At 39.5% G+C, this 14,723-nt stretch overlaps 1 protein-coding gene across 2 annotated transcripts in view; it reads right to left on the minus strand.

Moving 5' to 3' along the window:
* Nucleotides 1–14,723, minus strand: part of MMP16 (matrix metallopeptidase 16) — a 287,844-nt gene that overhangs the window by 122,611 nt on the left and 150,510 nt on the right. For both annotated transcript variants that reach the window (XM_019550163.1, XM_019550171.1), the window contains exon 3: nucleotides 2,964–3,086. In XM_019550163.1, the coding sequence (XP_019405708.1) occupies nucleotides 2,964–3,086 (123 nt within the window). The remainder of the gene's footprint in view (nucleotides 1–2,963; nucleotides 3,087–14,723) is intronic.

Genomic DNA, 14,723 nt, shown 5'->3' on the forward strand with positions numbered 1-14,723 from the left:
AGATTTAGGCTAGATATCAGGAGGCGCTACTTCACTGTCAGGGCGGCTAGAATCTGGAACTAACTTCCAAGAGAAGTGGTACTGGCTCCTACCCTGGGAGTCTTTAAGAGGAGGCTAGATGTACACCTTGCTGAAGCTGTTTTACCCCAGTACTCTTTCCTGCCATGGCAGGGGTTTGGACTCGATGATCTGCTCATGTCCCTTCCGACCCTACAAACTATGAAACTATTACTGACAATAGCTCATTCCCTAGCCCAGGGGTGGGCAAAATGAGGCCCGCAGGCCAGATGATGCCTGCCAGGCCATTCTACCCAGCCTGTGGGGCCCTTAAAAAATTTAGAAAATTAATATTTTTCTGTCCCGGTTGCCTGTCATGCAGCCCTCGATGGCTTGCCAAAACTCAGTAAGTGGCCCTCTGCCCAAAATAATCACCCAGCCCTGCCCTAGCTATATTAGGGACAATCCTTTCATTAACTGTATTACCCAACTACTTCATTTCTCTTTATCAACCATCTTTCCATTCACTGATATTACTTTACGCACTGGTGTATTCTCATTTTTCTGACTGCCCTCCTCCTGTGTGCTAAAACTTGTTGTGAATTTATACAAACGTCCCCCAAAGCCTTATCATTCTTACCAGTTTCAATCTTAAAAGGCTGTTTTCCCAGATATTCGGGTGGAGGTGGAGGGTATCCCCCAAGAAAAGCTATTTTTCAATGAGTGCATCACAATGTTAGAACATCCTAAAATTTCCCTATATCTTAGTTCTAATGCAGTCTGTCAACAGTTGTGATCTTCTACTCCTCCTCCCTCCTTTTCCATGGACCAGAAAAATTTTGCTGAAAACTGCCTGAGGTTCTTTGAGCATCTTCTGATCCAATCATCTTTGATCACTTCCACTGCAAATCTTGCAGTTTCATTTGTCCCAATATGAAGGATGATAAGTGTATTCTTTCCTACTCCCTTCAGGATACTTATCAACCTCAGGTCTGTATCTCATACCTTTACTCCTGGCTGGCAGTATGGCTTTCTATTATCTGGACTGACTCCTGTAATAGGCCTGGCAGTTGTTTTCAAGAAGGAAGTTCCAAATAGAAAGACCTACTTCTTTCAGATATTAGTGTGAATCTCTGGTTCTCTCCCTTCTGTTCTAAACATCTCTCTTCCTTCTTGCTCTTGCTTTCTCAGTCTCTATATCATACCTTTTCCTCCTCTGGAGCTGGTTGTTCTCTTTTCTTGTCACAGTCTTTTATTTATGCCTCTTTCTCCTTCTCTATCTCTGGTCTAGGAAACCTGTTTCTCAACTCTATTCTTCTTCCAATAACCAGTCTTTTCTTTTGCCCTGGGTTACTCTACAGGTCTAAGAAACTGTCCTCTGGGTCTAAGAATCGTTCTTCACTTGTGCGTGTGTATTCTCTTCTTTCCTCTCTGTTCTATGTCCTCAAGGCCAGGGATCCTGGTTTTCTCCAATTTAAAAAAAATCCCTAATTTTCAGTTAAGAAAAAGTAACCTCAAATTCACATTTTTCTGCAATTAAAATGAAACACCATTATATAATGGTGTTTCATTTAAATCACAGGAAATGTGGATTTCAGGTTACTATTTTTTTAACCAAAAATTGGGTTTTTTTAATTAGAGAAAACCAGGATCCCTACTCATGACCATATCTGAATTCCAGCATTAACTCTATTCCCATGAGCTCAATTAAGAAACACTTCATACATTTATAGCCAGTGTCCGCAGTCAAGTATAATGTCTATCCAGTTATCTTTACTTTCTTTGTTACTCTACAAGTCTCTTCCACCAATTCTTAAGTTTCTATCAACTTCGTGTCTTTGCCATGCATGCACCCTCACCCTCAAACTCCAAAGTCCAACACAGGAGCTCCAACAAAGGTCAATTACTCACTACTCTGTTCACTCTCTTTTCTGGATTGAGATGTCAATAAACCAAACATGTCAAGTGATGGAGACAGCTCTATATCTTTAAATCAAGGCTGAATGTTAACCACAAAACCCCTAACCCACAGGATATGGGATTTATAAAGGTGACTGCATAAATTCTGTGGCCTGTGTTATGCAAGAAATCAGACTAGGAGATCACTGGCCTTGCAGGTTATTAAAGTATTAGTGCTGTTAATATCCACATTGATTAGTGAACTTTAGGATACTTTTATCTCTGGAAAATTCACAGTGCTGTTCAGGGTTCCTTGCTAGATACATATTGCTAGAATCCCAGTGAGTTTATGCAATGTTTCTAGGTGACTCTACAGAAATCCTCTGCATTGCTGATAAATAACGGGTTACATACTGTGTACATGTGAGAAGTGTCTTGGCTGACAACAGTATATCGAGTACATTGTTTTGTATTTTATTAGCCCAGAGAAGGTCACTTTTGGTAGAGCAACCCTGATACCTGCAAGTTAAATTCAGTTTTACACAAAAAACACATATATGCCCATATCCACTCACGTTCATTATTAAGAGGGAGTGAGATGGCAGGGCCAATGACTCACCAAAATTTAATCAAATTCGTTTATATAGTTTGAAGCAGACCTGGAGGCATGTACATTTGCAGCAGCTGCCTCCCTCCAATGGGCCAATTTGCATATTTAAATTAGAGTCCACCATTTCATTAGCTTGTTCTAGCTTTTAGAGTGACTTTCCCTGAGAAGTTGCCAAGAGGGCTGAAAAGTACAGTTAAGGACATATTGGAGGTTAATTTGTTGCTGAAAAGCTTCAAAGAATATTCTATATAAATGCAGACAATTTAAATCCAAGAAAATCATTCAGTGATTGTACAGGACATGAGTACTTACCCCAGGGGTATTCAAATTAATATTTTCAAAATACAAAACATCTTAACATCATATAATATATGTTTAGCAAATTGTATCTCCAAAACATTCATTTTATTTTGATAAATGTTCAGTGCTATTGCTGAAGTCTATGCCATTTTTGTACCTGTAAGTGATATGTTTGTGTTGCCACTTCTGTCCTGTTAATGCATAACGTTTCCGACGAATGTTAAATTTGGGGCTACCTCTTGTCTGGTCAGGCACACCACATCGAGGCCTCTTCATCCAGCTGCAAAAGTTAGTAGGACACAATTACAGGATCTTAAGAATGACATAAAAGCCAGAATACACATTACAACAAACTTCTCCAACTGACAGTACTGAAGACACCTTCTTAAAAGCTATATATTTTTTAAATGTTGTATTCACAGCAGTGATTTTAGACAGTGAGGTCATGTTATCAAAGAACTGTTAATGGTTTGTGGGACTAGAATAATATGAGGCACGAAGGCTGTGCCAGTGCTTTTCGGGCACAAATCTTCCCCCAGTCTTTTTTCTAATTTTCCCTTACTGCAGTCTCTGAACTAGGACTCATGGTACTCTTCTGCTGGTCAAGTTCTAAATCAGCATTTAGTCCCTTAGCAGTAATAACTTATTCTAACCCTTATGAGTTGACCAGCACCTAATGATAGGATTACTTATGGAAAGGAGGTTAAATATTTACAAGCAATTTTAGTCAAACCACTGGTTTTTAAACGACCACTTCTGAGTTCAAGTTCTTTTGTTTCCATCCTAGTATCTCTGCATTTGATTTTGTCCACAATCCTTTAATTACAGGGTTCAGTTCAAAGACACAAAAAGATTTTATTCCAAGACTCTGGGACTGTTAAAGTTATTATATTGCCAAGCTCCCCATTAAATATTTTTACTGTCCTAATGTACCTCTGAATAATGAAGAGCACCATCCCTAATCAGCAACTGTACTTTCTCCAAGGAGCTATCTAACTCAAGGATTCTGCCTGACATGTCTGAATGTGGTATCAACTTGAAAGGTCCTGATCAGCTTCTGCCATATTCCATCAGAATCCAACTAGCAAATGCCAATGTGAACTAAAAGAGAAATAAACACGAAGGCCATGTCCAGATGAGCACGGACGTGCAGTATGTGGCACCACAGACCCATCTGCAGCACCACACACTGCAAATGGATGTGAGGTGTTCCCCACACTGCTACCTTGTAGTAGGGGAGAAGGGGGAGGGTTGTGACCCCAGGAGATTCGGGAGTCAAAAAAACCCACAGCAAAAAAAAAAAGCAGAGTGGTGGGTGTACATGGCGGTAGTGCACGCTGACCAAAATCCGAGCCTGGTTAGCTGGAACCACACTCCAACTACTGCCCAGGCTCCTAGCTGCAGGAGTACTGCAGCTGCAGGTCCTGGAGGCCCCCAGGTAAGTCTGCTGGAGCCAGCACAGTTACTGGACCCAGCCCCTCGCCAGCAACACCATACCTCCCAGGGTAATCTGAGTAAGCATGGCACAGATGTTCTCCAGGGACAAGTAGCAATCGCACTTGTCTGCGCTTGTCTGGACACAGCCAAAAGGATTTTTAAATCAAAGTATCATACAGTTGGAAGGAACCACAAGGATCATCTCATCCTACCCCATGCATAGCTGCAGAATTTGCTATTCCTTAAACCTTCCTAAATAGATGCCTAAGAGTATGCATATCAGAATCCAATCTCTTCTTGAAAACCTCTAATAAAGGATATTACACAACTTTCCCAGGCAGAAAAGAAAGAATGATAAGGAACGTTAAAGAAGTTGTGCTACTTCTGAGAAAGGTATTTCAAAGAAATGAAATAGGAATATTTCATAGGAATGGATTTGGGTGCACATAATTTTATTGAATCAATGTTTTTTCAGTTGAAAAATAAGGAGTTCTTCACCATGAGCAAGAGTGTTTGAGTCAAGCCTAAAGTGATTATGCAACAGAACCTTACACCTACAGAATAAATGTCCACTGCCACCACAATATAGTAAGATGACAACAAAATATTTATTTTCTAAGATGAAGACATTAATCATGTGACAAATTTGTGTACCATTTATTTAATTTCTATCATTCTAAATAATTAATGAAATGGATGCTTTAGTTTTATGTGCTGTTTTCCAACACCAAAATATTTACCATACCACTAAGAAAAAACTGTATTCTGATAAGCTGGGAGTACAGACATTTATTTCACTAAAGAATTATACAGCATTTCATAAACTAAACTGTACACTGGATGGATGCATAAATACATATGTACATTTTGCCCCTAATATGATTAGCTGAGGGGGAATTCATTTAGAATAGGATCCAATTAAAATTTAAATTATATTTACCACATACAGGATGCATCTACATGAGCAATAAACTCTGGCGCAGTTCATGCTGGAGTCAATGGGTCCCAGGCACACTATATACACATGTGCACCCGGGCCAGCAGCAGTTAGAGCTGGGGAGAAGCAGCCCCATGCTGGCAGTAGACTCAAGGGGGCAGCCCCAGGCTTTGGGTGATGGCATTAAGTGACGTTGGGGCTGGCTGGAGCATGAGGATGCTACAGCGCGGGGGGCTGCCTGCCAGCTAGCCCCACAGTGAACACCCTTGTGCCCCATCCAACCCCAGTCACCATCTATATGTATGTTGAGGCAGTGTATATTATTCTGCCATAGGGCAGTAGAGTTAATGAATTTAATGTGCCCTAAAACGGGTGCACATATAGATGGTGATGCTTTACTGTGGAACTAATTAGTCAACTCCATGGGAAAGTGCATGTGTAGATGCAACCACAGCGGCAAAAACATACTTTCCTGTGTCCTACAGAAGCATAGTTAAATACAAGTAGGAGAGAAGATTCTTTAAAGTTCTCACAATGGAAATAGCACGCGCCACTACGAACTATTTTTATAGATATAATACGTGCTTCAGTGAAACCACTGAAATGTTAAATAAAACAGATCCTGTCTAACAAACGGCATTAGTATTATATATTTTCAGGCTTATACTCAAGGGCTTATATGTGCATTATAACTTTTAGGTCAAGTAATACCATGTAAACCATATACTACAGAAAAATTATGAAGAATAAAAATTAGAATATGGTGTCCCTCTTTCTAAAGCATCACACTAATTCCATATATCCATTTATATAGATATATAGGTACAGCCATGCACATCAGGTCATATATACACTTCAAACAAGAATAAAGAACAGGTTATTATGTAGGTGCCTAAATATAAGTTCAAGTGACTGACCTTTAAACAGACAAGTTTAAACATTGTAGCTGTTACATTTACACTATATAGTAGATATGTTTTTATGTGTGTGTATGTGGGTTTAGATGGGGGAAGTGGGGATATGGAGGTATATATTGTGTCTTTTGTTTCTAGTGTATATAATGTCTGATACGGATATCTCCTGTCAGACCAAAACCTGTAGTCTTCAATCACAGGAGTACATCCATCAACAGTACAGCTTACTCACATCAGTAAGCGCTTTAAGACCAGATCAGTTGTTTCAAAGACTGTGATTGGTTATGTCTCCATTATGCAATATAATACTAGGAATGTAGGAGCCAATTTTCAAATGTGGTTGCCTGAATCAGCAACCTGAAGAATAGGAACCTTCAGAAAAGGAACACATGCTTCATTTAGCTACCTAAATATAACCTGTAGACAATCAAGCTTGTTTTTTTTCAGTCAGAGTGTTTAAAAGCTGCCATACCAAAAGAATTAGAGACAAATTACTTTTTCTAGTAAAAAGCAAAACAAAACAAACAACAGTCCTGTTCCCTCCCCCAACTACAGAGTCATGTCTGTGGCAGGAAATAGTTGATTACTATTAATGCTTTTGGAGGGATTACAAGGAAAGACACCTTCTTTCTGTAGTTTCTGCAGATACAGAATTTATAAGCCTGATTTTACCCCCATCTGTTAAAAAAAATCTTCAGATTTACATGTTCCCTATGCCTGTAAAATATTTAGCTTAGGCAAATAAAATTTCAGGGATATATTATTATTGCCAACTCCAGATTCATTCTAATAATAAAATAAACCCAGAGGGCAGGATTCACATTTTAATTACATGAATAGAAATAAAGGAGAACCCCATTCTTTCTCAATGAATCACCCTAGATTTGTGTCAGAGTAAATGAGATTATGAGAAATGAGTAAATTGCTTCAGATTTCAGTAAGTTTTTTAGGCACACTCTGTCATTAACACTTATTCTGACTGGATGTAAAATCAGCATGCGATTACCATGCATTTAAACTACAGGATATATTTACATTAGGTTAAGGAAAACACACACATTGCAGAAAGTAACATATAAGTAACAAAAGACAAGTTTTTCTCACCTTAAGGTGATATCACTACATCAAATGAAAGAAGCAAGGAATAAAGCAAAAACATAAAACTATTATATTTTGTTAGAAACACTGTACAAAAAAAAATCAGGGTCTAATACATATTCATAGATCATTTCAAACATTATTTTAAGGCTGCTAGCTAATTCAAGTGAATTAGGCCCATATGAAAAAATGCCCATTTTTAAATTAGTCAGCTTAACTGATGGAGATCTGTGTTGAATAACAGGGTTGGCTCACCTGGAAGATTTAAGGCCAGAAAAGGGTTGTAAATCTCCTAAACTGTAAATTTAAAAATTAATCTTCAAAGTTGTTATTGAAATGAGCTTGCAAGTTAGGTTGAAGTTTCAGCATTCTGGTAGAAATCACTGTTAGCATCATAAAAGGTTTATGTTCAAGAGATGTATTTAGTACAAAAGACCAGACTAGCTGGTAGCCAACAGAGATCTGAATTTCAACATTATATCATCTTGCTTGAGCTATTTACAATCCCAGCACTTTTTAAATAATAATAAAAATTGATTCATAACATGCTTTTAAGAAAAGCTAATTACTTCTACAAACAGTTTTAAAAGTGGCATGAATTTGCCAAGTTACATAATGCTCAAATGCTTTTAAGTTGGAGCAGGCAAAGAATGGTTCACATAATACTACAGCGTGATCCACTGCTGCCTGTATGCTTAATTATAGAGGGTGGCTACCACCTCACAATCTCAGTGTAATCCAAATCAAACTGATGCCTTTGCACATCATAGTATGGACTTCTAGTGTGGAATGAATTTACAACTCATTTGTTTATTTTGATATGTTCCCTCCTGTGTTATAAGTAGAACTGGCAAAAAACCCCAACAACCCAAAACTTTCATTTCTGGTAAGCATTAAAACAAGAAAATTACACAAAAATAAAAATGAACTTTCAATTACAAAAATATTTTTCAGATAGTTATATGGGGTGTGGTTTTTTTGTAATGCTTATGTGGTTTTTTCCCTTTAAAAATATTGATCATCTGGAAAAGGGAGGGTAGGTATGTATCTTACATAAGGTTCACATCTATCCTGCCTTCTCTTTCTGTCTCACTTCAGACTAATATGGTTGACTCTCTCTCTCATCTGATCATATTTTTGCTGAAATCAATTTTTCAGCCACCAATTCTTCTTTCAGTCCTATCAATGTAAATCTTAAAAAACACAATTGAAGTCCTTGTGGTTATACTAGTATAGACTCAGAGTAGACATAGATTTAATCCAGGGTATGCAATAGTATAAAGCCCTCTCAAATGCCATTGTTCAACCAGGGGCTTGAACAAATGTCTCCCACAATTCAGTACCATAATCATACTGGCTGTTAGATGATCTTTTCCTATACCCCTTTATTTTTTTCCAAAACAGGATAAAAAGGTTGTTTTTTCTTCTGAAGAGGAACAGAAACAGATTTTGAAATATATATTTTTAACCAAACCAGAATTCTTGTTTTCTGATCAGCCCTCATCACACATTCTCTCTCAGTTGTAAAGGCAATTCAAGGTCAAAAAGGGGATTTGAACATGAGTTGTCTTTAGATATATATTTTCAGAAAAAGAAAGATGAATTATTTGGAGAGTTGTTTTGAGAAGCAAAATCCATAGCTACTAAAACTAGAAGCTGTATAACTGGAGGGGAAAGTATGCAGGCTAGGATTAGATTCAGAACCAGAAACTCTATTAAAAGTTTAAGGATCTCACTCAAAGGTCTTTAATTTTGTATTTTTCCTGACAGGATTCCTTTGGATTCTTCCATCACTAAGGCCATATTTTCTTCCAGGTAATCTCAAGAGTATCCCTTAGGCATTGCAATCCTTTTCATGGGGGTGGTGATTTAAAGTCCATGAGTCAATGGAAAGTGTTTCCACTGACTTCAGTGGTCCCTGGCTCAGAGCCAAAGGGAGGAGAGATGGATATGGATCTTCCCAGGGCCTATCAGTACTACTCCTTCTGTTACAGAGAGGTAGCCACTAGAGACTGATGTAAGATATTCCATTTTGCCTCAGTGACTGAATGAGTTTCATCTGCAATACTTCTAGTTCACTGCTAACCCAGGTAACAAGGTACAGAGTTCAAGCTTCAGCTCAGACAACCTGCATGCCCAATGATATGTGCTTTTCCCATTGAAACAACTGCTCTCCTCACTATTAAAATAAACTATTGAATTAGATTTCATAGTTTTAAAATGTATTGTTCCTTATCATTTCTGAGATTTAGACAGATTAATAATATCTAAGTAGCAAAGATCATCAGAAGTTAGGTGGACATGTGTCTCATTTTGCTAGGGACACTCCAGGATTCTGTATAATTTTTTTAATTTCATTAAAAATGAAATGACTAATTTCATGAAAACAATATTATGTTATCAACAGGGATCTGGGATTTCCATTCACTGCAGAAAATGTGGTAAAACCTGAATTCTCTCATTTTAAGGAGTGCCCAGGAGGTGCTACTTCACTGTCAGGGGGGCTAGGATCTGGAACCAACTTCCAAGAGAAGTGGTGCTGGCTCCTATCCTGGGGGTCTTTAAGAGGAGGCTAGATGAACACTTTGCTGGGGTCATTTGACCCCAGTACTTTTTCCTGCTATGGCAGGGGGTTGGACTTGATCTGCTCAGGTCCCTTCCAACCATGAAACTATGAAACCCAGATGTTCTCCTTTAAAGAAAAATATGGGAAATGGTGGGTTTTCCCTTGAAGGCTGGCAGAGTTCGGACTTGCAAGGGGTACATGGAGCAGGAACGGTGTCATCAGGACACATGCACATGGCCACCAGGCAGCCTGGAGAGAGCAGGTCTCGCAGGTAAGCTTGGCAGCAGTGGTGACAGCAGGCAGGCAGGGTGGTGGAATTGAGGCCCTCATCGTGAGGGAGGGAGCTGGGCAGGGCTGGGGCTGGGGTTGCTTCCTAGCTGGGGCCGTGCATAGGACTTGGGGCCTGGGGCCTCAATGCGTGGCCACAGGGGTCAGGGAGGGAGTGGAACAGGACTGAGTGCAGCTGATCTGCATGCCAGTGCAGGGGGCTGGCTCCCTGCTGCTGAGTGCACCCCGGGGGGTGGGTATGAGGGACACGTGCTCCCCAGATCTGCATGCAGGGTAGGGGCATACTGGCCACTGCAGGCTCAGGCCAACCACCTTGCCTCCACAAGGCCTCTGCAGCTTAGTGGGCGGGACCCAGAGGAGCAGGGTAGAGTGGGGCAGGGCAGGGAAGCTTGTTACCCCTGCTTGGAGCCCCACACTGCCATGGCAAAGCACCCCATGCCACCTGGCAGCAGCAGGGGCAGTGGCGTGGAGTTGTGTCTCTCACTGTGGGTGGGGAGTGAGGGGCACCGGCAGGGCCAGGGGGCTGTGGTTTGGGAGGAAGGAGGACCAGCAGGGCTGGTGAGCAGAGGAGGTAGGGCTGTGGCTGGAGAGTGAGGGGCGCCAGCAGGGCTGGAAGGCTGTGGGTTGGGAATAAGGAGCAATGGTATGGACAGAACACTGCCAGATCAAGCCTGGTCAGTGCCACAAAGCAGTAGGTGGGGGACAGCTGCAGCTGGACCCACATCCTGGTGAGTAAAGGGGGCAGGCAGAGCTCTATTTTCCATGATCAAAAACCCCAAATCAAACAACAAAATGTATAGGTATTTAGAATTTATTTATTATACAGTGATTGAGGCAGTGGCAGACTTCCAAATTGCTTCAAAATTGTAAATATATCAATAAAATATTGTGTTCAACTGATACCTATATATATATATATATATATATATATATTAGTGGTATTTCATTTTAATCATGGAAAAAACATAGATTTGGGGGGTTTAATCCAGAGAATTTGCCATTTTTATCAGAATTTATTATTTTTAAAACAGAAAACCAGGATCCCTGGTTATCAAACATCACGTAACATTATTACATGCATTTATTTAGTAGCCTCTACACCTATACCTATAATTCTAAGTGCACCATCTTAACTAAGGTACACCCTATTTAATCAACATAGTTCTGGCAGAAATATATGCAATATGAAAAAAGAAATAAAGTAATACCTACTCTTTTTTTCAGCTTACTGGAGAAGGTAAAATTTTCAGATACATATTTTAAGAGTGTGGAAGTACAGAAAAGTAACCAATTTATAATAATCCCACTTCTATGCAAGGTTGATTGATCTTGGAAACATATGGAAGCCATAATGTAAAATATAATCAAAACTAAAAATTATCACTAGAATATTTTGTAACAATTTAACAACCTTGCCTTTTTCATGGCATTATAAGAATAATCCTTTCTACTCCCAGCCCCTAATTTCATCTATAAAACAGGTACAGCTCTTTTCAAACTTCCTGAGAAACCAGTTCCAAAGCACAACAAGGTATAAGTGGTGATATTAAGGGAGTAGTGAGCACCTCTAATATTTTGCATGCTAAAATATTCCTTTAGGGATATTTTGTTTCAGACAATAACAAAGTCCATCCCTAAGAGACTTCTGATGATGCTGTTGCTACATATTATTTCTTTGGTAATACTCCCAAAGTTGGTTCCTATTAGGCAACTATATTAACTTATTTTAATTGTTTGTCCTTTTTAAGATTAACTGGTAATCTCTTCTCAGTGTATGGGACATAGGCAGGTAAATCCCTGTGCAACAAGATGAGAACATACTGTGTTTCTATGAGGTTCCTACCACAGTTTTATTTTGTAAGCCGAGTGTTTTCTTTTGGTTCCTAATCTTTATTACTAGGTTTATTAACTACCAAGGGATAAATCATAAATTGTCAAACACTTCTGGCCCAAAAAAGAACATGCTTCCTGTTCAGGATGAGATGGTTACAAATTCTGTAATACAGCAACAATCCAAAAGGTAGCTCAGTGTGATTTCAGTGATGCTAAATGGATAACTGAAGACATGATCTGTCTGGCCCAACAAGTGTATTTTCTCAAGATAAATGCTTCTGTGCCAATAGGTTAATAGGTCAATTTCTACCCTTCATTTGGCTTGCATGAGACTACCTGAAGTCAGAAAAACTGCAAATGTATAAGCGAATGCAGGAAAGACCACAAGTAAACTAATTATGCTTTAGGGCAATATACCTGTGCTCTAATGGTGCATGTTTTTTGTACTTCTCTGTGTGGCTAAGCACACTGCTTCATTACCTGTCTCAAGGAAGTTGAACTCCCAAGAATAAAACAGAATACAAAATATAAGATTTGGATTATTATGATAGACAAGTTCCTTGAAAAAAAGGTAGCAACAAAGAGAGAGAGACAGAGAGAGAGAGACAGAAAGAGACAAAGACAGAGAGACAGAGACAGGCTCGCTGGTGTGCCACCTAGCATGGCCAGCTTCATTTACTGGAGGTTGAAATTTTTATGTACGTAGAAAATATCTTCCTTGCAAACTGAAGCTCTTTATACATGCTGTCTGTCATCCAATAATGAGGAATGGTCATTGTGCCCTATCCCTGTCCTGTTTGCCACTTCTTATGCTCCCCTGGCTGCCAATTCATAACAGATTATTTTCTTTCTACTGAAATAAATGGCCTTTTCCAAAACCACCACTAATGTGGCTTTAAAAGCCTACTAGTAGCTGGTATAACAGCATTCTCTCCTCATGGATCAATCATTTTAGGTCTGTGAAGAACTCACACTCTAATTCCACCCTGCAGATTGAATCATAAATATACTTCTAAACCTGGATTTCTTACAAGGCACTTTCTGATTCTATTGCTATTGCTGTTGCCTGTGACAAGGTCCTCTAAATTCCTAGGTCCAGGGACATCTGACCAACACACCTCCCCCTAGGGCAGCTCTTAAAATGGTTTTCGTTATTGCTTTCCAGAGTAAAAATGCACGTGCTAGTGGAATAAAATGATTTTTTCCAACCCTTATTGAGAAGTTTAGGAAGACTCTTTCTTAAACTGTTAAGCAATTTAAAAAAGAAAATATTCATGGCAGCTATTTTACCAAGAAACAACCAGCAAAGCTGCCACTCAGAGAAGGGGGGCAGGAGAAAGAGGACTGAGGATGAGAGTGTAGGGGGAGAACAGAGGGAATTGTTTTAACAGAAAGCTTTCTGTTAATGTTGAAATAACAATGTTGATTCACTTCCTATGCAGCAACCAGTGGAAATGTTATCACACTGTGCTATGAAGCAAATGTTATCACCTGTTATGAAGCAATAAAAATTCTTTAATAGGGATTGTATTTTTTTTCTTAAATTCCAACAAAGAAAATGCAAGTAAGCATTTCAGACTGTTATTTGCAGACTTGTTTTCTAAATCACATGTTAATATTTATTACTTTATTTTGGCACATTTTACTTTAACATTGCTGTGAGCCACATATGTAGCATGGGAAAAAAAAAGCATCCTAGATAGCCTGCTTTTACCAGTCTCCCCTATCTTCTCTTGCCTCTCAGTCACAGGTGCAGGAACAGAGCAGAGAGCTGTGCGGTCTCATGGAATGCAAGGTGTTCTGGGAAACTTAATCCAAGCGACTCGCAAGTTGCTAAATACAGACGGTCAAAAAGCCCAAGGTTGAATCGATTCACTCTTTGCAGGTTAGTCTAAGATACATAGATTGAATCATTAAGAAAGTGACCAGACATTCAGTTTTGATTTGGGAACTGCAACCACATGCCTGCAGTAACTCAGGTCAGAAGCTGGTGGGAGCTACAGAACCCTTCCCTGCTTGGCTGAAGCAGACAGCTTGGGCCAAGGCTAGCCTACCGACACTGTGAAGGGGGAGTTGATGGGGAGGTACAAAAGCATCCTGGGATGTTGCGGGACTATGAATTAACTTGAATCTGGTGGGACAGAAGTTCAGTAAACTGATTGAACCTAAAATCAGTGAAGTCTAATACTACAGCCAACCAGATTTATCTTAAACCCATTTCAGCCATTTTGAAGCGGTTTATGTGCACTGAACTTCTGTTGTGTTATAGATTTGAACCAGTTTCCAGTCACTTATACTGGTTTATGTGTAATTTCTGTCCCTACGCATAGTTACCAGCTAGCTGGCAGGCAACAGTAATAGGAGAGGCAGCAGCAAGCTGGTGAGCACCTCTCCTTTCTTCCCTTATGTAGCAACCATAGCACACGCCCTACTCACCCATCCCATGGTCCATTACTCCTTTATGTCTTTGAATATGAATTTCCACTATGTTACTGTGCAGTGTTGTGCTGTATCTACTGATATAATGTTCCACATGGTAGTAGTTCTGCAGTAGTAAAATCACATACCGCAGAACCTAAATGATTTAAGCATGTGGAATGAATTTAAATCTATCATATGCTAAAATGATCATATCTGTATTTTCTGGTTTTGAAACCAAATAAATAGGCCAGAGGAGAGCCGTAAAGATATTTGGGTAGAGGAGTAAAATAGGGTTACCATATTCCCCAGGTTTTCCCAAAACCTGTTTTTGGGTCCTCCCATCTTTGTCTGGGTGGCTTTTTGATATACCAAAAAATGTCCAGGATTTTGGTATGCTCAGCATCAAAGTTTTTCCCAGAACTT

The sequence above is a fragment of the Crocodylus porosus genome, unplaced genomic scaffold, assembly GCF_001723895.1.
Source record: "Crocodylus porosus isolate Cpor-Errol unplaced genomic scaffold, CroPor_comp1, whole genome shotgun sequence".
Classification (NCBI taxonomy): domain Eukaryota; kingdom Metazoa; phylum Chordata; order Crocodylia; family Crocodylidae; genus Crocodylus; species Crocodylus porosus.